Source organism: Enhydra lutris, unplaced genomic scaffold (genome assembly GCF_002288905.1).
Source record: "Enhydra lutris kenyoni isolate GAN:26980312 unplaced genomic scaffold, ASM228890v2 scaffoldscaffold5, whole genome shotgun sequence".
In the NCBI taxonomy this organism is placed as follows: Eukaryota; Metazoa; Chordata; class Mammalia; order Carnivora; family Mustelidae; genus Enhydra; species Enhydra lutris.
This window is the reverse complement of record NW_019154089.1, coordinates 37,653,428-37,678,402: the sequence shown is the minus strand read 5'-3', so window position 1 is coordinate 37,678,402 and position 24,975 is coordinate 37,653,428. Positions and strand designations below refer to the sequence as shown.

Here is a 24,975-nt window from a genome sequence, read left to right as displayed (position 1 = left end):
GACTGTCCTGGGCAGAACGATGTGACAGCAGCCAAATCCTGTCTGTCAGAGGTGGTCTCCTGCGAAACACTAGTTTGCCTAGAGATCCAGACAGAGTGAGGACCTGAGCCCCCGCCCTCAGCCTCCCATTTCCCGTCAGAAGTCCTCAGAGGAACTACCGAGTACCCTGAACCCATTCTGGAAACCGGGCAACTGGGCCAGCTCCCACCCCCTCAGCCACATGTAGTGTAGAGATATGTTTGTAGCCTTCCCCCATGACCCTGGCAAGTGATGCCCTCTCTATAAGCCTCAGCTTCTTCATCGGTAAAATGGGCATCAAAACCATTGCTGCATTGTTGGCTTTTTAAGAAGAATAATGAGATGGCATTTGCAAAGACTGTAGCTCAGTGACGGGGATGTAATTGTGTCTGCTTTTGCTGTTCTTGTCATTATATGACAACCATCTAGCCTCTCAGGCAAGCTGGTAGGCGATGGGAAGTTCACCCTTCCCTCCCCCTCATGCCCTGTGCCCCGGTTCCTTGTTACCTCAGCAGACATATGTGAAGGGTCCACCGTGTGCCAAGCACTGCATTAAGGAGATGCAAAAAATAAAGGAGGCCTCAGCCTTGCCCACAAATACATTAAAATTTAATGGACTGTTCTGATTAAGTCATATGTAGAAACGTGGTTTGGAATAAATGTATGCTTTCTTTAATTAGGAAAGGAATTTATGGATTATTCTCCCCATAAAATAACTACCTGTTAGTTACCAGTTAGGGTTCCTGCTGAGACTGATGACACAGTGTACAAGAAAATAAAATCACCCAGTGGAATTCATTCACTCATCCATCTCCTAAAACGTGGGTGCTGGACCCCAGAATCCCAGACCCACTGGAGGCTAGCACAGTAAGGTTCATATGTTGGTTTTTGTTGTTGTTGTTGTTGTTGTTTTTGAGGAATTTATTTAGTTATTTGACAGACAGAGAGAGAGAGGAAGGAGAAACAGGCTCCCCGCTGAGCAGGGAGCCCGATGTAGGACTCAATCCCAGGACCCCGAGATCATGACCTGAGCCGAACGCAATTGCTTAACCAACTGAGCCACCCAGGTGTCCCGGGTCCAGACAGTTTAAAGTGAAGTTTCTGTCAAGCCCCACACAGAGGCAGTGCCCCCTCAGCATCATGCTGTGTCCTTTACCAGAAGTCAGTATCTGGGCCTCGATGAGAACCCCGCTCCCCCAGCTCACCCCAGCACTCCCTCCCATGCCCTGCGTTGCAAATACAAGGGCAGGGGAGCCCCCGGAAGCCTATGTCCGGGGCTGCCGTCAGAGTCTGTGTGATGGGCTCTCCCAGACTTCATGCGTGAGAGCCCCTGAACGATGGGCTTGATGCTGCCGGGGACTCAATGTACAGCTCATCTTTGTTAGGGAGGCAGGACACGGACAAGTTCGAGACCTCTGAACTCTGAAACCCAAACTGCACCATCGCAGAGGAGAGGAAGAGGTTATTGGTGGATTTCTAAAGGTCCTGGCTAGTGAAAGGAAGACATTTTGGTGAATTTAGGAGTTGAATGAGTTCTTCTTGATATTTGGGGATAGAGGAGGTTGGGATGGAAAAAAGTCTTTCTGGGAAGGAGGGGCAACTCTGAGAGGAATTATTAACCAATTCGTTCACAGATGAGAAATGTGAGCTTCACTAAGTGTCATGATTGGCCTGGTGTTAGTCCTATCAGTGGTCCAAGTGGGCCTCCAGTTCCAGTCGTGGTCCCAACTGAGTTGGTTCAGCCAGTCTGGCACCGTGAACAGCACTTGAATTTACCTTGTCTAATAGAAGGCAGGCTGCTTGTGGTGCCAGCGAGCTTCGAGCCCATCTTCTGTCAGCTCACCAATAGACATGGAATCCCTCTAGAGAAGAGGTGTTGAATTTCTCTTCCATCTCCCTTGCAGGAAGCCTTTCCCCATTGGAGACAAGGTGACCTTCAGTGGGAAGGAATGCGTGTGTCAGACATGCTCCCAGTCCATGACCAGCAGTAAGCCCATCAAGATCCGTGGACCAAGCCGTGAGTGCTCCCCCCAGGCACCTCCGTGTCTGTGGGCCATGCATCCTAGGGCTCCCTGTCCCAGCTCCGGCATCCGTTCCTGCAGGCCTGGAGGGAAGTGGGGGAGGTTTCCACCCTGGAGGACTCCTGAAGCCTGACCCAGTTGGCATTCAGCCCAGACTCACCAGCTTCCTTAAGCAGAAATGCAGGGAAAGCAGGCTGCTGACTAGAAACAGTGACAACCTGTACCATGCTTGGCCGCTTGGGTGGGGCTCTTCTGGGATGAGCTAGGCCCCCCATCTCATCTCCCTTCTGGATCTGTGTTCCTCAGGGCACCCGAACAGGGCTGAAGAAGCCACCAAGGGTTCTCAATTTCTACAAATGCCACTAAAAAGTATACACAGACACATCTTAAAAAGGAGAAATATGGGAGCAAACCACAAGGGATGGGCTAGTGTCTCTTAGAAAGTGTCCCAGGGAAACCTTCACTGCATAATGCTAAACATACAAATTTTTAGGCCCACTTTGGACTTCTTTTTTTTTTAATTTTCTTTAATTTTTTTTTTTTAGATTTTATTTATTTACTTGACAGAGAGAAAGCGAGAGAGAGAGAGAGAGAGCACAAGCCGGGGCAGGGGGGCAGGGAGGGGCAGAGGGAAAAGCAGAAAAGCAGACTCCCTGCTGAGCAGGGAACCCGATGTGGGGCTCGACCCCAGGCCTCTGAGATCATGATCTGAGCTGAAGACAGACACTTAACCCACTGAGCCACCCAGGCACCCCCCAACTTTGGACTTCTAAGAAAGGAACCTAGAAGTCTGCATTCTTAATAAGCTTCCTAGGTGATGCATTTGCTGCTCCTAAGACTGAGAACCAGTGTTTAGAGATGAAGGGAACATCTACAACACCAGAGTGAATGTTATATTTCATCAACAAACTATAGATTTGGGGGGAAACTGAGGCTCAGGAGTGCACCTCAGAACAGTCATTTGAATCCGTGGAACATCATTCCACTCAATGTGTCTAGTGGTAAGATGTCTAAATCACTGGTCCCAGATGCCTTCGATGGGCTGCTGATGGCAGGTGCCACCCACACAAGACCCTGGCTCCCGGGGCTTGCCGCAAGCCACGCTAGGCTCGGGGGTTCTTTCCCATTACATGACAGCCCGACCGGCCCCACAGCAAAATCAATGAAAGTCCATTAGCTGCCTGCATGTGGGCGCGGGCACCGAGAGAGTCAGCCGGCCAGGGCTGCATGCTTCCGAGGGGCTGAAACAGAACACCCCGAGTCAGCAGGGCTGGGCCCCAAGGGGCTCCATCAGAGCCTGCTGTGGGGAGCTGGGGAGAAAGACGATGGGAAGGCTTCCTCCCTCGCCCTTCCTTCCTCCCGATCTAATCAGATCTGCTCGCAGAATGCTCAGAACACTTCCTTCGGCATCCTTGGTGACATTCAAGAAGACTTTGCTGGTCTGAGCAGGTTCCCATCTCAAGGTGCCTGAGTGCACACACTGTTCTCTTTCATGATTCCTTGAAAGCCTCGTGCAGGATGACAGCAGGGCTGGAGGGCTGGGATGCGGGGCCACGGCCCTGTGACTGATGCTGTGAAGGTGCCCAGAGACCAGCAGGACGGCGTGTGAGGCAGTAGAGAGAGGCAGGCTGGGGCCAGGAGCGTGAGCCTTGCTGGGGCTCCGTTTACCCAGCTCTGTGGAAAGCAACTGTGTTAGTATCCAGGAGCCAGACTAGCATACGCTGTGGTGTGTAATATGTTCTCTGACTATAAAGTGAGGATGCTGTGGACTTGGAGATTTAATCTGGAAAGCACACCAAAGAGAGAGTATGATTCCTGAATCTGTTACTTCTCTTGGCTCGTGCTGCGTTACTATACGCATCAGGGACCTCGGAGAGGTGGGACAGTTCCTTGGCTGAGTGTGGGAATCCTGTATGCGAGCGTGTCCTTGAGGAGAGGTGCTAAATGTCTCCACCATAATTCTGCAAGTCCAAAAGCAGAGGAAGGTGAAGAAGAGTGAATAATGAGAAGCAAGTGTGCGTATAAGCAGTCTCCAGGGGGAGGACCCGGGATCGTGGCTCATCTTGTTACTCATAAAGCAAAGACTGCGAGCTGTGGATCTACGGGGAATATGTTTCATGGAAGTGTTTTCTCCCGAAAGGTGGTCACTGTCCATGCTAAAAGATAACTAGAGGGGGTGCTGGGAGGTCTGCTGAGTTCCCAAAAGAGAGACGGAACCAAAACCAGATTCAAAAGAGGACTGAGATGAAGAATGTATCATGGAAAAAGAAAAAGGAGGAGGAAAAACCTGATGTATTTTTATCTATAGGGGTGTGACCTTTCATCCCTGGAGGGTTCTGGAACAGCAGGAGCAGTTATCTACTCAAAATAGATCAAGAAGAAGACTCGGGAACTATCAAGAAAAAAAATAACTTTTTATAAAAATAAGCGTCTCCTCACCATCCTCACTAAGAGGAATCAGCAGTGGGAGCAACATCAGCTTCACTATCACACCTGTCACCACCATCACCACCACCACCATCACCACTGTCACCATCACAACTGTCACCACCATCACTCCCAGCACCAGCACTACCATCACAGTTATCACCACCACCACCATCACCATCACAATGGTCACCACCATCACTACCAACACTAGCACCACCATCAACATCACAACTCTCACCACCACTACCACCATCCCCATCACCACCATCACAACTGTCACCGCCATCACTACCAACACCAACACCACCATCATAATTGTCACCATCACCATCACCACCATTACCATCACCGCTGTCACCACACTGTCACCATCACCATCACAACTGTCACCATCACCACCACCGTCACCATCACCACCACCACCACCACTGTCACCATCACAACTGTCACCGCCATCACTCCCAACACCAGCACTACCATCACAGTTGTCACCACCACCACCACCATCACCATCACAACGGTCACCACCATCACCACCACCACCAATACCACCATCACCATCATCACCGCTGCTAACACTGATTGACTGTTACTATTGTCAGGCAATGCACTAAGTTTTCTTTATATCTACACATAATATCTCATTATAGTTCTATGAGGGAGAGAAAAGTAATTGTTTTATAAATGAGAAAACTGAGACCCAAAGAGTGTAAATGACTTGCCCAGAGTCACACAAATAGTAAGTAATGAAACCGGAATGTGGGACCAGGCCATCCGGCCCTGGGGCCTCTTCCCTTCACACCCTATACCAGAGATATGACTGGCTAACAGGGAAGGGTCATGTCTTCCTGGACTCGTTATCTAAAGCAAGGAATGCTTTGACTTGCTATGACTCACAAAACCCACTCGTTTTTGTTGATCTAGATGGAATGTATGACACAGTCAAGAAAAGCTAAAAATGGCTGCCTGCAGTCTCTAGAGACCTCAGGAGACTGAGGGACTTGGGGGAACAGGTGGTAGACTCATACTTTCTGCCAGCTGAAGGTTGTAATCTTGGAAGAGAGAGGAGCATACGAGGAGCGGACAGCTGGCTGCACAGCAACCACCGCGGGGCAGGGGGTCGCTCTCCTGACTGTGCCTGTTTGTTGTACCAGACTCACGGGCTCCCGGCTGGCGCCTGAAGCTCCACCAGGGGTCAAGGCTGAGAGGAGGAGGAAGAAGAAGGAGAAAAGGGTCTTGATCAATCTGAGGACCCGCGGTATAACATGAAAAGGAAAACCACCTAGAGGAGGCATCCCAGAATCCTCAGGGAATCCGCAGGCCTTCCCGGCAACAGGAAAATTCTCCTGGCCTCAGACCAGAGACAGGACCAAGCACAGAATATGGGTCAGAAACACAAGAACGTGAAGTAAGGATGACAGCGACCATTCATTGAGCTCGCGTGTTGAGTCCTTACAGGCCTGAAAGTAGCGCATCTTCACACCAGTGCGGTAAGAGAAACAGATGAGGAAGCAGGGGCTTCGAGGTCACACAACCAGTCCCTGAGGGGGCTGGGCTTGTGCCCTCAGCCCGCCTCTCACCATTCACTCTGTCCTCCTGGCCCAGCCTCTAACCACGCCCCTGCACGGCCTCCTGAATTTTGACTCAAGTTACCACGTCCATCGCAGACACATCACAGCAACTCAAGGAGATGGGACTCAGGACTAGAATGTGGCCGCATAGGATGCAGATATTCAAATGAGATCTATTGGAGAGACGGGGCTTTGTGTTGTTGGCTCTAATACACCAAGTCCATGGAGTCAACAATGAAGTTGGTGGGAGGATGACCCCATCAAGCAAGGAAAAGTGACGTGTAAAGAAGGAGGGAGAAGAGAGAAACTGCAGTTGTCTCTAAATATTTGAAGGCAATGTCAGGAGGCAAAGGAGGTAGTTCTTATTGCATAAAATAAGGGACATCACAAGGAGTCAGGTCTCAGCTCCATATAAAGAAGGCAGTCATGGGGCACCTGCGTGGCTCTGTCAGTTAAGGTCTGGCTCTTCTTTTCAGCTCAAGCCATGATCTCAGGGCTGTGAGATCAAATCCCACACCCAGCATGGAGCTTGCTTGGGATTCTCTCTCCCTTTCCCTCTCCCCCTCTCCCCCACTCACACATGCTCTCTCACTCTCTCTCTCTCTCTAAAAAAAAAAAAAAAGGGCAATCAGGACAAGAAATGACAAGTGTTGGTGAGGATGTGGATTGGTGCAGCCCATGTGGGAAACAGTATGAAGGTTCCTAAAAAAAAAAAACTAAAAATAGGGGCGCCTGGGTGGCTCAGTGGGTTAAAGCCTTTGCCTTTGGCTCCGGTCAAGATCCCAGGGTCCTGGGATAGAGCCCCACATTGGGCTCTCTGCTCAGTGGGGAACCTGCTTCCCCCTTCTCTCCCTCTGCCTGCCTCTCTGCCTACTTTTGATCTCTGTCTGTCAAATAAATAAATAAAATCTTAAAAAAAAAACTAAAAATAGAAATGTCATACAATCCAGTAATTCCACTGTTGGACATTTTCCCAAAGAAAACAAAAATCCTAGTTTAAAAAGACATAGGCACCCACCCGTATGTTTATTGCAGTATTGTTTACAATAGCCAAGATATGGAAATGACCCAAATACCTATCAATTGATGTATGGATAAAGATGTGGCAGATATATATCCTGGAATATTACTCAGTCACAAAAAAGAATGAAATCTTGCCATTTGCAACAATGTGGATGGACCTAGAGAGTATTATGCTAAGTGAAATAAGTCAGAGAAAGAAAAATACTGTATGATTCCCCATATATGTAGAATCTCAAAAACAAAATAAATGAACAAACAAACCAAAAAAACAGAAACAGACCCACAAATACAGAGAACAAACCGATGGTTACCAGAGGTGAAGGGGAGGAGGGATGAGCAAAAATGGGTGAAGGGGAGTGGGAGGCGCAGGCTTCCAGTTATGCGATGGGTAGGTGATGGGGATGAAAGGCACAGCATGGGGAACGTGGCCAGTGACACGATAACAGCAGTGTGTGGGGACAGATGGGAGCTACCCTTGTGCTCAGTATAGCATGAGGCGTAGAGTTATTGAGTCACTATCGTACGCCTGAGACTGATGTAACAGTGTGTGTCAGCGACACTTCAGTTAAAAAAAAAAATCAGATAGGAAATTAAAAATGGAGTTACAAAACAAAAAAGAATAAACCTTTATAGGATACATATTTTTTTAAAAAATGAAAATGAAAAAAAAAAAAAAAAGAACGCACTTGTGACTATTTTGCCTGTCCAAAGGCAAAGGGGGCTTCCTCCATAGGGGGTGAGCTTCCTACCTCTGGAGTCAGTTAAGCAGAGGACGGTGCCTGCCTGTCAAGAATGTTGTAGGTTCCTGCATTAGGTGGGACTGTGACTAAGGGTTCTGTGAACCCTGCGCCCCTGTGGAATTATCTATCAAGGAGGCCCCAGACACAGGTTCAGTATGCGGGGTTCAGTCCTTGACCTCTGAGCCCTCAAGTTCTTCTGTGCTGGGCATGCGCGAGTCATGTCTATAAAAGGAGAAGGGGTGCCTGATAATCTCTAAACGATTACATTCTAAAGCCTGCGATTATTGGGATGCAGGTGGGTAGACTTTTTCCGGAGGAGTGAGGAAGGAAAAGAAATCCCAAAGCTGTTCTCCCAGCCCCCATCTGAAGGCCTGGGGCTCGAAGCATTTTGCAATGTGAGCCCCTCCCACCCCAGCCTGTGCTAAGGGATGTTCAAAAGGTGCTAGGGAGGGGCGCCTGTGTGGTTCAGTGGTTAAACCACTACCTTTATCCTGGGTCATGATCCCAGGGTCCTAGGATCGAACCCTGCCTGGGAGAGCCTGCTTCTCCCTGTTGCTCTGCCTACTTGTGCTCTTTCTCTGTCTGTCAAATAAATAATAAAATATCTTTTAAGAAAAGAAAGAAAGGCTAGGGAGCCAAGAGGCGGGAACCGTGGGAGCTGCCTCCTCCAAGCACTTCAGTGGGGCTCAGACCCTCCCCAAAGTCAGCTGGGCACACCCCCTTCCTCAACAGGCCGCTTCATCTTCTCTCCCAGGCCTGGCTCCCAGCTGGACAGGAGGGCTTCCAGCCAGCCTCTCCCAACTTGATCTGCAGTTTCTCTTCCCCCCACCACTCCGAAGTACACATCTGTCTGGTGGTGCCAATAGAGAGGCTCGTCCTCTGGCAAACTTTGTCCCATGACCCTTTCCCCCTTCAGAGTGGGCCTGCATTCCCAGCATCTCCCAAGCACCTTGGATGCTGGCTCCCTTTCCTGCCTCCCCAGACAGGGCTTGAGCAACAGGCAGAGGGCCAGCCGCCACATTCTGGGCCCCTGGCGCGCGTTCCAGGGTGATGAGGATGGGGAGTGAGAACAGCCCCTGGTTGGGGTCGGTCTTACCAGACTCTAACCCTTGGCGAGGAGAATGTTCCGCATACTATAAGCATGTTGGGGCGGGGGCAGGCACAGAAAACTCTGTCCTCCTGGGTGCTACAAGGTCCTCTCCTTCATGCTCATCCAGTTCCTACTATGTGTTGAGCACAGCACAGAGAGTGCATTTATGCACAAAACACAGACAGGGTCCTTGTCATGGAGCATACGGTCCAAGAGCAGGAAAAAATTAGATACTGAGCTTATCCCCTGCACTGTGCTGCTCGACTTGACTCTGCTTGGAGACCTTCAGTAGGTCTGCAGGCTCCCAGGTGCTGCTGATGCGACCGGTGCCCAGGCCACAAACAGTAGTGCGCTTAGTTAGCTATTTGAGGGTAGGCCAGACGCGGGACAGGGTCCGTCTGTGAGGGGTGAAGAGTGGTCAGGATGACAGAGAGCTTTCTGGAGGAATCCTAGCATGTCTTTCTTTCTCCCTCACATCCAGTCCTCCTGTCCAGCAGCCTGGGCTCTGGGGCCCTTGCTTCCACCTGGTAGAGCTCAGGCAGGTGCCCAGGCCAAGCTGGGAGCTGCTATGGGAAGGCCGCTTTTCAGGGAGGGGTTTCCATCCCCGGGACTGAGAGGACGGCAGAGATCATGGGCCCTGGGATGTTCTGCTCAGTGGCGTCCCCTTGTCTTTGCAGACTGCGCTGGGTGCAAAGAGGAGATCAAGCATGGCCAGTCCCTCCTGGCGCTGGACAAGCAATGGCACGTCAGCTGCTTCAAGTGCCAGACCTGCAGCGTGATCCTTACCGGGGAGTACATCAGCAAGTGGGTGTCTCCCCCTCCCTCATCCCTGCCCGGCTTCCAAGACCCCTGCATTCCACTGGCCTGCCCCAGGGGACCCTCGCCTGGATCTCCCCTGGGCCACCTCCTTCCACTTGGCCTCCAGCCACCACACTCCCACAGCCACAAAGAAGAGCTCCCCAGCCTCCGGGCCCTTGCATGCTGCTTCCTCTCCCTGAGATGCTCTTCATGCCATTGCCACGTTTGCTCCTCCCCTCCCTCTGGTCTCTGTGTGCAGCCAGCCGCTCTCCGGAGGTCTCCTATCGTCCCTGCTGCCTCCGCTCCCCCAACCCCAGCCCTCTCGGGGTCTGTTCCCTTCATGCAGGCTCACACCATTTGCAATCATACTCTCATCCATGTTAACTTCTGACAACGACGATAACCCCAGCTACCGTTCACCAAGGGTTTATGATGTACAAAGGATATTCTAATGGCCGTGGAAGGGTTATCACGTTAAATCCCACGATTCACCGTCCCCCCCCTCCCGTGAGGCGTCTATCTCCATTTTAAAAACTGTAAAAGCTGAGGCTTGAGGAAGTAAGTAACTTGCTCTGTGATGATATTTAATGTCGTCCTCACCTAGGCGGGGCGTCTGTTTTACCGGCTGTTGCCGTTAGCACGATGCCCATCCCTGGCCAACAATGCAGTTGTTGAATGAATTGAATTGAGATGAGATACAAGGGACACGGGAAGCTATCAGCAGAGAGGACATCACCCCCCGGGGCTGCACTGGGTCCCACAGGAGGAGCCCCGCCCCCCCCTTACCTCCAGACTCTAATGACCACATTCCCAAAATCAGGAACCGGAAAGAAGTTGATGGCCACAGCCCCTCACTGCGCCGATGCTGTCTGAGCCAGACACTGCTGAGGCGCGGGCTGACCCACAGCCCGGAGAGAGCAAGCACGTAAAACCGTAGCGTGTCTGGGTTTCTCTGTCAGGAGAGCTATTGTCTAACAAGGGAGATAAACTAGATACATAAAAAATTACGGCACCAGGACTTAGGTGATGGGGAGCTCAAAGGTTTTGTTCTTTCAGACCCTTTGGATTATAAGCAACAGAAAACCCAGTTCAAACCCAACTTAAGCAAAAATGAGTTTATTGGCTCAGAAATGGGAAGGCCAGAGGCCTGCTGACTTCCAGCACGGCTGAATCCAGGGGCTTAAAGATGTTACTGGCACTGCGGAGGTCTCTCTCTCTCTCTCTCCCCTCCTACCCACCCCTCAGCTCTCCCTTCCTCTGTGTTGGATTTATTCTCAAATAAGCCCTCCCCCCAAGGGTATTAAAGATGATCACCAGCATCTCAGGGTTTCATTCTACCAGTGTAGCAAGCCCAGCAGAGAGACAGAGGCCCCTTTCCCAAGGACCCCAGCAAGAGTCCCACGGTTATCTCTGATGTGGCCACCCTTGGGTCACACTCCCATTCCTGACCAATCACTGGCCAGGAAGACGTGACTCCTAGAGCCAGAGAGCAGCCCTCTGTGATCCACAGTAACTGTGAGTGGGAAGGAAAACCAGGCGAGGCTATGGGCAGAAAGGGGACACAGATGCCGCCAGACAGCACTGTCTGGGTCAGAGGTCCAAGTGACAGTCTCAGATTATTCTGAGAAAGAAAGGAGCACTTCTAACTAGCAGGGAGTGAAATCTGGAATCTGGGAGAGCTTCATGGAAGAGAGCACTCTTTGAGCCAGACCTTGAAAACGAGGGTAAGATTTGAAAACACACAGAAGGAAAGCTTATAGGCGGAATGCCCAGCCTGGGCAAGGGCGGGCTGGTGCCTGACACACCCATCGTGTCTGCCTGGAGCTCCGACGTGTGCGCAGGTGCACCACGGTCCCAGGTTGCAGAGGGGAGCTGAGGTCACGGCACTGAGAGCTTTGAAGGCCATGCTAGGAGGAGGTTGGCATCTCACTCCGTGCCTGCCAAGTAAGAAGTGCCCTTACTGAGTCGCCAGCCTAGAGTCCTTGAGTCTGTGAGCCTCAGCCGGGGGTGTGGGGTTCACGCAGAGCTCCTCTCAAGAAGGCCCAGCCCTCCTAAGGCCTCTGAAGCCTGGCGCTGAGCTCCTCATCTGGCTGCTGGTGCAGTGGCAGGGGCAGAGAGACACCGCCTTGGGGATTGACGACGCCTTGGGTTAGCAGCCCAGCCTGGGTGATCTTGGCAAGGGACTTAACCCTTTGGAGTCTGTTTCCTCGTTTATAAAAACAGGGATAGGAAGACCTACCTCAAAGGGTGGTGCCAAGGCTGAGACAGCACCCTCATAAGTGTCTAGTGAATACAAATTGGACCATCCCTTTCTTTTTAGAATCAGGGCTATTTCAAATTATCAAAGGCCTCCTGACCCCGGGACCAAACAAGGCGGGATTGGCATGTATACACAAATTTTGCTGGCTCATTGTACCCACCTCCTGACCAATGACTTTCTCCCTGAGCCAAGTCATCCTCCCACACCCGTGGAGGGCAGAGGGTTGGCAGGGGTGGGAGGAGGCTTGTCTCAGGGGCCTTTAAAAAACAGTCTGACCACTGGCCTTCAGGGGAACACACGCTTCCTGCCTCTCGGGGTGGGCTCCAGCAATCCCAGCATGGCAACAACTTAGAGATGAAACAAGGACATGCCTGTCCTTCGGGCCTCTCTGCGCCAGCCAGTTCTGTGACACCCAAAAGTGGGGGAGGCGTCCCTCTCTCCTCAGGGACGTCTTAGCACCACAGAACTGTGTCGTCAGATCCGGTCCTTAGAGTCAGGCAGGGCCCAGAGCTGGGGTGAGCTGTCTGATGCCCCCAGCTACCTCCATGTCCACCTTGAAGGCCCCTCTCCGCCATCACGGGGTTTCTTCTGCAAGCCATTTGCTGTGTGCTCATGACAGGCCGGGCCCTGCGCCTGAGCCCCGGGGCATATGGCAGCCATGTCCTTCAGGCCACATGACCACCTGGGGCCGGGGGAGTGGGGGGGACCAGAGCGCCTGGGTTTGAATCCAGCTTTAGGTCCTCTGAGTTGAGTTTTCTCATCAATATGCTAGAGGGAGAGGGATAGTTCTGACTTCCCAGGGCTGCCATGAGGATTCAATGAAATAATCTATGTAACACCCCATCGGAGGGCCCGCCATATACCGGGCCATCCATGTCAGTGGCTGTTAGTAGCAGGGGGCAGTGTAAGAATGATTCACAATAATCTTATTACTGCTTGATAAGCACATGGGAAGGGGTTAGGGTAGGTTCCCCTTATCTCCTGACCTGGAGCGGTTAGATGATTCACTACAGGTAAAATTTTTTTATCAGGTGAGGAGCGCTAAAGGCTATGCCCAAAACTTGACCCCATTGATGACCTCCTGGAAGGGGCTGGGAAGAGGGGGAAGACTTCTCCCTTTATGTCTTTGTAAGGTGCCAAATGCAAATACTACCTATTCTAAATAAAATAAAACTTCATACATTTTTACAATGCATTTTAAAAAGAGTCCTTGGAGATAAAGAGAAGAAAGTGGATGTGGAGAACTTGTGGGAGAGAAATAGAAGGGGACTAGAAGAGGGATCTCCGTGGCCAGCAGCCCAGACCAGTGGTTCCCAGGTTCACCTGGGAAGTTTGTCAAGAGGCAGATTCCTGGGCCCCCCTCCCAAGGGTTCTCTGATTCCATAGATCTGAGGGGTGTCTGGGGAGTTTGCATTTTTAACAAGCTCCCCCAGTGTTTCTAATCTCGATCCAGTCATCACTGGCTGCAGGTCCAGGAACTTGCCTGTGACACCCCCCCATGGACCACCCCCCAGCCTCCTCTCCCTGTGTGCATTTCCTCTCGCAGGGATGGCGTTCCATACTGCGAGTCTGACTACCATTCCCAGTTCGGCATCAAATGTGAGACTTGTGACCGGTACATCAGCGGCAGGGTCTTGGAGGTGAGTGGGTTCAAGTAACTGGGAAGGTGTTTGTGCGGGATGGCCTATGACTCCAAAAGGTCATCACCGAGGACCCCTCCTTCCATAGCCTACCCCACCCCCACTGCCATGACCTCAGCTGAGTTTGCTCCCTGACTTGAGTAGATAACTTTGCCTCTCCGGGCACCTCAAAAATGAGAAGCTGGACAAAATTATTCCTGGCTCCAAAAATGCTGTGCTGGGACTATCAGTGTCGTCTCTGAACTCAGACCCAGATAGATCACCACGGAGAGACAATTGTGGTTTTCTTCCCAGCCCTGCTAAAGGATGGAAGCCATTTTTAAGTTTTAAGCATTTGGTAAGGTGCTGATCTAAGAACCAGCTTGTCTAGCGGTTGGCTCCCTGGCTGGTCCATCGCCATGACAACAGCTGTCCCCTGCCTCTGATGACCAGCTCGCTCTACCTTTAACAGGCGACCCGCAGCTGAGCCCCTGCCCTGGCCCCCTGTCTGCTGCCCTTCCAGGCCTTCCTTCCACACCCTGTGGGTCCAGAAAGCTTCCTATGCTTTGGGACCACCCACCTTGAGGAATTAAAAACAGGAAAGAGCTTGGTACAACAGACGAACAATAGCCTAAGAGCAGGAACAATTGGGGTCGGATATTGACTCAAGGGCTAACTCATGCTCAGGTTCACGGTGAGTGTCTTTGCCTCTCCAGGCCTCAGTGTTCCCTTCTGGCGGTGGCTGGGGGACGGCAGACTGGGGCAGCTCTTATGGGCAGGCTCACCAATCGTGTTACGGGTGGCCAGTTGGTGGTGGTCACCTGCAGTCTGCACTGTGTTGAGAAGGATTCTGCAGCCACCTCTGGGCCCAGCAGGAGAGAGTGTCGCAACCAGGGAAGGAGGAGCCCAGGAGATGCCCTGAAGCTGAGCCCCAAGGACAAGAAGGAGACTGTCTGGGGCTGCACTAGGAAAAGAATAGAACTTGACCCCTTCAGGGAACAGAGAAAAAAGCCAGTGTTGCTGAATTATGTAAACTGAGGCTCAGGAAGGATGGTCTAGCACACGGGGCTTACCGCATAGGGCTTTGTAGCCGTTTAGGAGTTGGGATTTTGTGGTAAGTGCAATGAAAAGGTATTGGAGAGTTTTCAACCGAGGAGCAACAGTATTAAGATTGTAGGGATTCTGAATAAGATAAAGGCACAGAACTGATAAACCATGAAAGCTTCCCAGGAAGCAGTAGGAGTGAGGTGTGGAGGAGAAAGCAAGCTACAGGAGCACAGCTAAGGTGTTGGCCCCGGTTTCCCAGGGCCCCATTCCAGGGTGAGGAGTTTGTATAGGATTCATTGGGCAACAGAGTTTGTGGAAAGACTGAGCATGAGTGACCCACTCAGAGCTGCTCTTCAAAGGGGGATGACGTAATGGACACAGGTTACATTCGGAGGAAAGAACCTGGAAGTGGGAGACCAGCGAGGAGGCCATGACACCGCTGGCAGGACTGGAGACCTGTAGTGGCAGCAGACAGAGAACCCACCTGCCTCCCGCGTGATGGCAGTGGGATTCCCACAGCTTTGTTCTGGGGCCACCAGTAGACATAGGGTTTGAAGGAAAAGAAGTCAAAAGTTGTACCAGAGCATCAAGCCTGGATGGGAGAAAGTCTGGTGCTGCCCCCTGGGGAACTGGGGGCGGCCGGGAAAGGAGCTGATCTGGGCAGTAACAGCAAGTTCCATCGGAGACAGGTTGTGATTGAAATTCCGGGAAGGCTTCAGGAAGGCGGTCAGAAATGTGGAGCAGAGCTCAGGAACACAGCTCAGGCATGGACGGGATAATCTCAGAGAGGCTAGGATTTGAGGAAGCGGCAGTACCAGGGGAGTCACCCAGGATTGAGAGAGGGAAACAGAGGAAGAGAGGGAGGGAGGAGTGAGCTGAAGGTACCCTGGGGAACAGGTGGCACAAGGAGACTGAGGGGTTGTCAGAGAAAGAGGAAGAGCAGTCAGGGCTATGGGATGAGAATGGAGCGCTTCAGACAGCGCTTCAGAAAGGAGGGCGAGGTCCACCAGCCTTGGCCAGATTCTGTGGAGCAGGTGAGGTCTATGTGGGCTGGGGAAAAGCCAGGAAGGGAGGAGGCCTTCCAGAAAGTTTCAAGTCTGCAGGATTAGAAAGGAGAGGCATCTACACCGTAGTGTGGGTAAAGGGTCTATGGGATGAGAGGTCATAAAAGAAGACTTTTTTTTAAGATTTTATTTATTTGAGAGAGAGAGAGAAAATGAGCAGCTCCCTGCTGAGCAGGGAGCCCCAGGCAGGACTTGGTGGAACTTGATCCTGGGACTCTGGGATCATGACCTGAGCCCAAGGCAGACGCCCAACAGACTGAGCCACCCAGGTGCCCCAAAGCAGACTTTTCTTTGGAAAGGAGGAAATCTGGATCACATGCAGGGCTGCAGATGAGAATTCATCGTGGCATTTCCAAGCGGCTTTGAAACTGTGTCTGCGGTGGCTGTCCTCTCCCTCATGTTATTGGGTTTAGCATCATGGGAGCCTCCTCTTGGGCTGCTGTTGTAACCAGCTTTCTATTGATTCCAATTATACGAGGTTCCATTAGCATCGTGGACTTATTGATTTTTTTTTTTCCTTAGCGCTGGAAGAGACTTTTAGCTATCAGCTAGTTAACCCTCCTCGTTTTACAGATGAGAAAAGTGAGCCCTAAGACCTGTGATGTTATTCCAAGGTCATACACAGCATTTCTGGTAAAGCGAAAGCTAAAAATCTAGAACTCGAAATTCCTGTATCCCATGACACGTGCCCACAGCTCTCAGCCACTCAGGGGTTGGTCTTTGAGGTTTCATGATGTCATGAGATACATGGTTGGAATGAAACAGATTTGGATTCCAATTTTACCACTTCTAGCCATGAAACTGGAAGCAAGTCACTTTCTCTGAGACTTAGAGTCTTTCTCTATCCTGTCGAATTCTACTGTCATTCAACTTCTCATGGATATGTTAGTGTGAAATAATAGAAAGTAAAGCTATTGGTCTCTGTCCCCAGTTCCTGGCACGGAGCTACTAAAATCTCTGCAATTTCCTAAGTGTTAAGAGCACTAGGAGCATGTGTTCTAATATTAGTCTTTGACCCTGGTTCCTGATGCAGAGTTCCTAAATCTCCTGGAATTTCCTGGGTGGGTGGTGATAGGAGTGTCTTTTGTGAATGAGGCTGGATGGGGTCCTAGAGAGATTCGGGATGGGAGCTGATCACCAGGAAGACCAAGCCATGATTGGAAGCTTGGAACTTCCAGCCCCATCTCCCATCTTCCAGGAGGGGAAGGGGGAGGGGCTGGAGCCTGAGGTAATGGGGGATCACACCTAAATGATGAAGCCTCCATAGCAGTCCCCAAAGAATGGGGTCTGGAGAACTTCCGGGTGGCCGAACCTGTGGAGGTTCTGGGAGAGTGGTGGGTCAGGAGGGGACATGGAAGCTCCGAGCCTCTTCCCACACACCTTTTCCTACAAATCTCCTCTAGCTGGATGCTCATCTCTAACCTTTATTGTAGGTAAATGTGTTTCCCTGAGTTCCATGAGCTATTCTAGCAAATTATCAAACCCAGCTTGGGGGGCATGGGGACCCCAATTTATAGCCAGTTGGTCAGAAGCAACCTGGGTCTGACAACCTGGGACTTGGGTTGGCATCTGAAGAGGCAGCCTTGTGAGACTGAGCGCTTAACCTGTGGGGTCTGATGATCTTTCCAGGTAAATAGTTTCAGAACTGGAGTAAGCTGTAGGACACCCAGCTGGTGTCTCAGAGAATTGCTTGGTGTGGAAATCCAGCCCCCAACACACATCTAGTGTCAGATGTCTTGTGAGTAGGGTAGTCATGTGAGAGTAAAGGACACATACAGGAGTATCTTTATAGGTAGTCAGAACCTTTTTGGTTGCAAGTGCAGAAATTATACTGAAATAGCTCAGGCCAAAATGGAAATTTATCAGCTTCCATAATAAAACACCCAGGTGGAGGGCTTGCTTCAGGCACAGCTGAATCCAGGACTCAGATGAATGCATTTGGAGTATCTTGCCATCCTGGCTCCACTTCATCCTGTGTTGGTTTTATTCTCAGGAAGGCTGTCCTTCATGATGGGAGAGTTGGACACCAGCCACTTTAGGATATAAGCCTATCAGACAGCATCTCCAGGGGAAGGAAAGCTTCTCTTTTCTCATAGCTCAGCTTGGGACTGGTTCTCACTGAACAATCTCAGAGCCATCTCCAAACCAATAGCTGTGACCAGAGAATTGGAATACACTTATTGGTGGGGTCAGCCCTGCTTAACCACATGGACTGATGTGGGGAATATGTAGGACCACCTGGGTAAACCCTGGTGCTCTTTCTGGAAGAAGAGGGAAGAATATTGGCCAGGCAAAAAACACTTGCCCACTACAGGGCCCAGGGCATATGTAGGGACACAACAGTATGTAATGAAATTTCATTTCCCCTTTCCCATTCCCTCCCTAGGCCCTTCCTCAGTGACAGAGCTCAACACGCTGAATGACAGTCACACTCCCTCCTTCCTTGTCTGTGTCCTCTCCAAGGAGAGCCAGAATGCCCAGTACTGCCTCTCCTGACCTTGCTCTGATTCTCAGCCTCTCCGATATGCCCCGTTTTTCTGCACTATTTTCTTGATTTCTGTTTCTTAACAGATTGTCCCATCTTAACCTCACTGACTTGGTTTCCCTTAATCTGGTGCCAGGTGTTCTGGCAGCCTCCCTCCCAACTTGCTTCTAAGTTGTCACTGTGATGGTGCACAGTGTCTCTCGGCCTGGGTGGGGTGATGGGGCGCGACATTGAGGAAGATGCCAAGCTTGGTTTTGCCAAGGCGCTGTTGCCTCCCTGGAAAACAGGTCTATAATTGAAATGAAAAAGAGACACAAAGTAGGAAGAGGCTACTAATTAAACCGATTGTCCTTGTCATGGTAGGAGAGGTTCAGTCCCATGACATACCAGCTTGGGAAAATAGCAGGCTCCTCCCAAAGTTTGAACACAGTTTGCTTTGGTGATGATAAGGGCATTTCATCGTTGCTGGAAGCCACACAAACCAGAGCAAATAAGGAACACTGGAGATTTTTTTTTTCCTTTTTGAAAAATCTGCCCTTTCTTCATTCTTGCTAAGTTTTTAGAATAAACCAAGTATTTCGAGAATAGAGAAGCCCATGCCTACCCATCCACCACCCCCCCCAAAAAAGATTCAGAAATAAGCCTTCAGCGTTATTCAGTTGTAATTTTTGAACTGGAAAAGGAACCCATTAGCATCCCACCAGACTGGGAAGTGGCCTATAACAATTTTCCAATATCCATTAATTTTCTGCAGGCATATCCCCCCAAATTAACCTTGCCCTAACATGCAGAATATACACTTGACTCTTAAACAACACGGGGTTAGGAGCACTGACCCCACACAGTTGAAAATCCACGTATCCTTTTGACTCTCCAAAAACTTAACTACTAATAGCCTACTGTTGACTGAAAACCTCACCCATCACATAACATCGATTAACACGTATTTGTGTGAGGTATGTCTTATATACAGTATTCTTACAGTAAAGTAAGCTAGGGAGAAGAAAATGCTATTAAGAAAATCATAAGAAAAAGAAAGTACAATTACAATGCTGTATTTATAGAAAAATATAGTCACCTGTAAATGGACCTACGCAGTTCAAATCCATGCTGTACAAGGGTCAGGTGTACCTTCAAAACAAGCCCCTCCTTCCCACCCCATCGCTGAGCTGAGTTCCTCCATATGGAGAGTCTGGAACCACCACTGAAGGACCCCTACATGCCAAGTCTTCTGGGCTTGGATTGTAGTATCAGAACAATCAGCATAGAAGTGAGTGCTACACGGGGGACCTGCACCCCAACACCCCCACCCCCATGACCTCTCCTCCGGGGGCCAGTATTGCTACCAGTTTCCAGTGACACCTAGAGGTGTAACCTCTGAGGCTCTTTCTTCCCCCATAGAAGAATTTGTGCTGCAGTTGGAGGGGAGCGCCTGGGTGGCTCAGTGGGTTGAGCCTCTGCCTTCGGCTCAGGTCATGATCCCGGGGTCCTGGGATCGAGCCCTGCATCGGGCTCTCTGCTGAGCAGGGAGCCTGCTTCCCCCTCTCTCTCTCTGCCTGACTCTCTGCCTACTTGTGCTCTCTGTCAAATGGATAAATAAAATCTTAAAAAAAAAATTAAAAAAAAATAAATAAAGTAGTTGGAGGAAAGGAAAGTGGGGATAGTCAAGGGGGCTCACCAAAACAAGACTGGGGTGAGCTGGGGGATGGGGCAGAGACACTGGGGTGCAGCCGTCACAGGCCTGGAGCCTCACTGTCAGCAGGTCCTGCCTTTGTGGGGCCCATTATTTGTCCACTGAGCCCTAAAAGCCTATCTTTCATGTGCCACTCTCAGAAGTTTTGCCATGTCTATGGACCTTACCTAATACTTCCTTACCTAATACTTTCATTGGCTTTAAGTTGGCTCACTTACAAATAATAAATAAATAAATAAACAAACAAACAAACACGTAATAGGAAAATCAAGATCGCTTCCTATATTGCCAGTAACCAAAATAAATATATATACATATATATATATATATATATATATATGTGTGTGTATATATATATCCTCTATTCTCTCTCTCTCTCTCTCTCTCTCTCACACACACACACACACACACACACAGCTCTAACTGGATTCTACTGCTTATGGAGGTGCCAAGCCTCAAACCTATTCTCATTCTGAGAAAGGTAGGTTAGTAAGTTTCCGACAAATGTTAAAGACACAGTAGCGCCAACTGGTACTCTCAATTCCGCTGACTTGGTTAGAAAAGCATATGACTTGATCTCAGGGTTGTGAATCTAAGCCCCATGTTGGGTGTTGAGATTGCCTAAATAAATTCAATTTTTTTAAAATGGAAGCATTGAAAGAGGATTGAAAAGAGGTCCTGTTCTTCATTGATCCAATGTTATTAAATCCCAGGTCCCTGTACCACTCAGAGTCACTCTGGTACAGCCAGTAATAAAGGCCCCATTCTTGGGGAAGTAATGAGATGTCCTCCAAACAAGATTGTTTCCTCATCTAGAAATGAGGAGGTGGGACCAGTGGACTCCGAGGGGTCCTTCCACTGCCAAAATAGAAGTGCAGGTGTCCGGGGAAGTCCCCTGAACTACCTTCGGGGTCCCACGGCATAGAATCACCAAGCTTCCTGGGTGGGTTTTTAGATGGTTCTGGGCTCCTCTGGGTAGACTCCCAACCAACCTTAGGGTCACAAAGGCACCAACAATGCTAACATGCCTAGGAGATGTTCAAACCCGACCTGCCCTGTGGACAGCAGCCCCAGCTCTGACCTCCTCTTTCCTCTCTCGATCTCCACAGGCAGGAGGGAAGCACTACCACCCTACGTGTGCCCGGTGTGTCCGCTGCCACCAGATGTTCACGGAAGGTGAGGAGATGTACCTCACAGGTAAGTAAACCAGACCTTCTGGAAGGCATCCCTGTCCACCCACGTCTGTAAAGGAGAGACCATCTCCTTCATTTCAGTGTTATCTTTGTTTTTGGCTTGTCCTCAAGACTGCAATTAATTCGCCCCACTCTGGGTGGTTCGGGAGAGTTGCCGTTGTGGCTAATGTGAAATGACATGTAATCTGCCTTCCGTCCCTGTGCGCCTCCGCCCGCTGCTCAGCTGGCCTGCTTCCCGGGCGGTGCTCTGAGCAGACTCTCCTGGCTCCGCCCAGGGGGCGGGAGCAGGAGCAGAACCAGGCTGAGGGGTCAGAGAACCCTACAAAAATGGCTGTGCTGCGGGCCGTCTGCAGCGTCACGGCCTCTCCCCCACCTCCCTCTCCCGCCCCCCACAACACAGAGCACCACAGCAGACTGCCTGGGGCTTCCCGCAGACTCTCGGAGTACACCAAAAGGAATGGAAAGGAACCCGCAGTCTCCAAGAAGTAAAGAGGGACTGGTCCCCCTCTGCCCCCTCCCAAGGCCTAGCCCTCTGGCCCCAGGCTTCTTGCAAGTCGGCCTATTAGTCCCCAGGCTCTGTTTTCTGCTCCAGCCTCGGCCCCGTCCATCCTCCCAGAATCTTGTAGTGTTCTCAGCGGATCCCTGTCTTCAGGGCCCCTGGCTGCCCACCACTGTAGGTACCCTCTCACCGAGGTCTCGGACTGCCTTTCCACTTCTAGCCCTGAACAAACCCAACACGTCGGCTGCGAGAGCCCGCCTGCAAGTGCTTCTCTGTCCACTCAGCAACCATTTCCTGAGACGCTACCGTGTGCGGGCTCTGCCCCAGGGCCCCTAGCGAGTTCCAGCCCCAGCCCCTTGCAGCGGAAGGGGCCACAGTCAGGAATCCCACAGATAACCAGCCATCGCGATAAGCTTCATGAAGGGGGGAGGTATGGGACTCTGAGAGCCCTCATGTGTGGGGTGGGCGTTGGGGAAGATGCCCTGAGGAAGGGCCAGGATCAGGGCCTTGAAGGATGTTGAGCTAAGAATCGCCCCCTGAGGGGACAGAATCCACCAGGCTCTAAGGTGGGTAAAGAAAGCACAGGTGTGGGGGCCATAGTGGGGGACGGGGGGAGTGAGGCCGGGTGGGGGGCAGGGGCGGACAGGGAGCTCATTCCTTGCTGCATCCTCGTCCTCATTGTTGCGCTTTGCTCTCCTGCCTGCTGGCTCACTGCAGACTCCCACGCCCTTCTCTGGAAGTCCTGCCATTCTAGGCCGAGGTGGGTCACTCCGGACTTCACGATCCCCTCTGGTGCCCCCCGACCCCACCCACAACTTACACACTCCCTCCTTCCTGGTCCCTCCAGCTTGCCGTGGAGTCCTCGGCCTTCTCCGGGAGACTGTTTGCTCCTGACATGGACCCCACTAAGTCGTCACTCTACAGGGGATCATTGTTGGCTGATGTGTGAGCTAGGAGAGCCCTTCCTCCACATTTCCCTTCAAAGCAGGACTAAGGCCAGGGAAGCAGTCACAGAGCGTGTGTCTTCCTGTCATGCTAGGCAGTGCGTGCTTTGCCTAGAACAGGGTTTCTCAACCTTTGCACTGTTGACACTTTGGGCCAGAAAAGTCTTTGGTATAGGGACTGTCCTAGGCCATGCATGTTGTTTGGAGGCACACCTGACCTCTACTCGCTCAATCCCAACAACATACTCCTTCCGGTTGTGACAACCCAAAATATCCCAGGCATCCGCCCTGGGGAGGCAAAATTGTTCTCGGTTGAGAACCACTGGCCCAAAGATAGTCAAGAGAATCTCATATCTTCTACTGGGAATGCTGGAGCAGGAATTCTCGGTTGGGTTGGACTAGGTGTCCATTTCTAAGATGCTATGAGCTTACAACTACCTACTTATATGTACAGTCAGACTCCGGCTCTCAGGGGTAGCAGAACCTCCAGGTGGCTGCATCCCCTAAGACTCCCACAGCCAGAGTCAGCATGACTCCAGCATGGGAAGGCCTGGGCCCCCTCACTGTACAATCACACAGCATCCCTTGAGGCAGGTCCTAGAACACCCTGCAATTACTCCCACTCTCCTAGGAGCCAGGAGGGTAGGAATGGAGATAATTAAGGAGGAGGGTGACAGGCCCTTCTTCATCACCAAAAATATCTCCCACCTCCCGCAGGCCCCTCTCTCGTAGGTTTGATTGCACATTCTCTCGAATGATCACCAAACTGTTCCCCTCATCACTTAACCCTTTCAGCATTCTGTGACGTTCTGGCCAGAAGCAAGGCTTGGAGATTCTGGATACACGAGGACGTGAGCTCCGTGAGGGCAGTGAACTTGTCAGACCTGCTCGCTGCTACATCTCCAGTTGTTAAGGGAGCACTGGGCACATACAGGCAGTGCTCAATAGATATTTGTTGAATGAATGAAAGAACTAAGAACTTTCCATGTGTCACAAACCTACCATATCTTATAGGGACTGTTATTAGCCTATTTTACAGGCTAGGTAACTGAGGTTCAGTGTTAAGAGACCTGCCCAAGGTCAAAAACTTGGTAAGCAGGGCAGCCAGCCATTCAATGGAGAGATCGGGATTGGGAATTCGGGCAGGTAAAGATGTTGATGATTCTAGAGATGTGAGTGAGAGAGTAGTTCCAACACTAGGAAATGTGCTTACCAGGAAAGGGGGAGAGGAACACAATGCAAAGAATTTCCAAACTAAGTGCACAGTCCAGATTCCTGGCGGTCGGGGTGCACAAAGACATCATGCAGGGTTCTGAGACTCAGGAGGACTCCCCGCACGTAACCCAGTGTCCTGCAGCAGGAAGCGCTAGGGATCAGCGCTGATGGAAGAGGAAGGCCCAGTCCTTGTTGGGACCTAAGTAGCAGGCAGAGCCTGGGTCCCAGGAGGTGAGGTGGGAAGAGCCCCGGGGGGGCATCATAAAGCCAGTCTGCCCCTACATCCTCCCGGGGGGCGTGGGAGGGGTAACTAGCCCTCAGAATGATATTCCCCAGAAATGGCAAGAAAACTCTCCGCATAGGCAGCACAGAAGTGAAGAGAGCTGGGAGTCCTGGGTTCAAGGACCAACACGTCTGCGGATGGGCTGCGACCTTGAGAAATGACTTCCTTCTCTGGGTCTCTTCCCTCACCTGCAAAATGAGAATAATTGTTCTCCCTCGTTCATACATTCAAACCGGGGCCATGCTATGTGCCAGGCTCTCTGTGATGTGCTGGGAGCTCAGACATGAGCAAAGCAGGAGTGCCTGCTTCCTCGGCGGAGTGTGCTCTCAGGAGGGGAGGCTGACTTCAATCAAATAGAAGCATAGATATAACAACAAGCTGTGATAAATGCAGAGAAGGGAAAGTTTGGGAACCATGGGAGTATGCTTAGAAGGCTCCTGATCTAGTCTGGAAGGTCAGAGGAGGCTCTGCTGAAGAGGGGAAATTTCAAGCCAAGATCTTGGAAATGAGTAGGAGGTGGGAGGGTGAAGAGGGGAGGAAAGATGGTGGAGGTGGGGGGAGCAGCAGGTGCAAAGGCCCGCTGTGGGAGGAAGCATCGTGTGGTGGAGAAACTGAGGCAGGCTCCCACACACCCCACCACCCGCCTACAGAGAGCAGGTGTGCTCCACAAGGTCCTCATGAATATCAGAGACTGAATGCAAAAGTGCAAAGTGCCCGGTGCAGAAGCAACATACAAGACAGAGACAGAGAGCAACCGAGCGAGCATTAGGAAGGTTGCAAAGTTTAAAATCCCAGTCTCGTCAGTTCTGGAGCGGGACACAACGAGGCATTGGCAGCGGGCCTCAGGAGGTTCTTCGGGTCAGTTTGTTTGTGTTTTAATTACGGTGTGATGGCTTTCTGATGAGCTCTAATTGGGAGAAGGCTGACGTCTGTCGAGGGGAGAACTTCTGGGCCCCCCCCCCGGAGACCAAAGCAAGTTTTC

At 51.1% G+C, this 24,975-nt stretch overlaps 1 protein-coding gene across 4 annotated transcripts in view; it reads left to right on the top strand.

The window, feature by feature from the left end:
• Positions 1 to 24,975, top strand: part of LOC111141081 (actin binding LIM protein family member 3) — a 108,704-nt gene that overhangs the window by 47,832 nt on the left and 35,897 nt on the right. For all 4 annotated transcript variants that reach the window (XM_022493416.1, XM_022493415.1, XM_022493414.1 and 1 more), the window contains exons 5-8: positions 1,923 to 2,035; positions 9,571 to 9,697; positions 13,498 to 13,591; positions 20,969 to 21,056. In XM_022493416.1, coding sequence (XP_022349124.1) covers positions 1,923 to 2,035; positions 9,571 to 9,697; positions 13,498 to 13,591; positions 20,969 to 21,056 — 422 coding nt within the window. The remainder of the gene's footprint in view (positions 1 to 1,922; positions 2,036 to 9,570; positions 9,698 to 13,497; positions 13,592 to 20,968; positions 21,057 to 24,975) is intronic.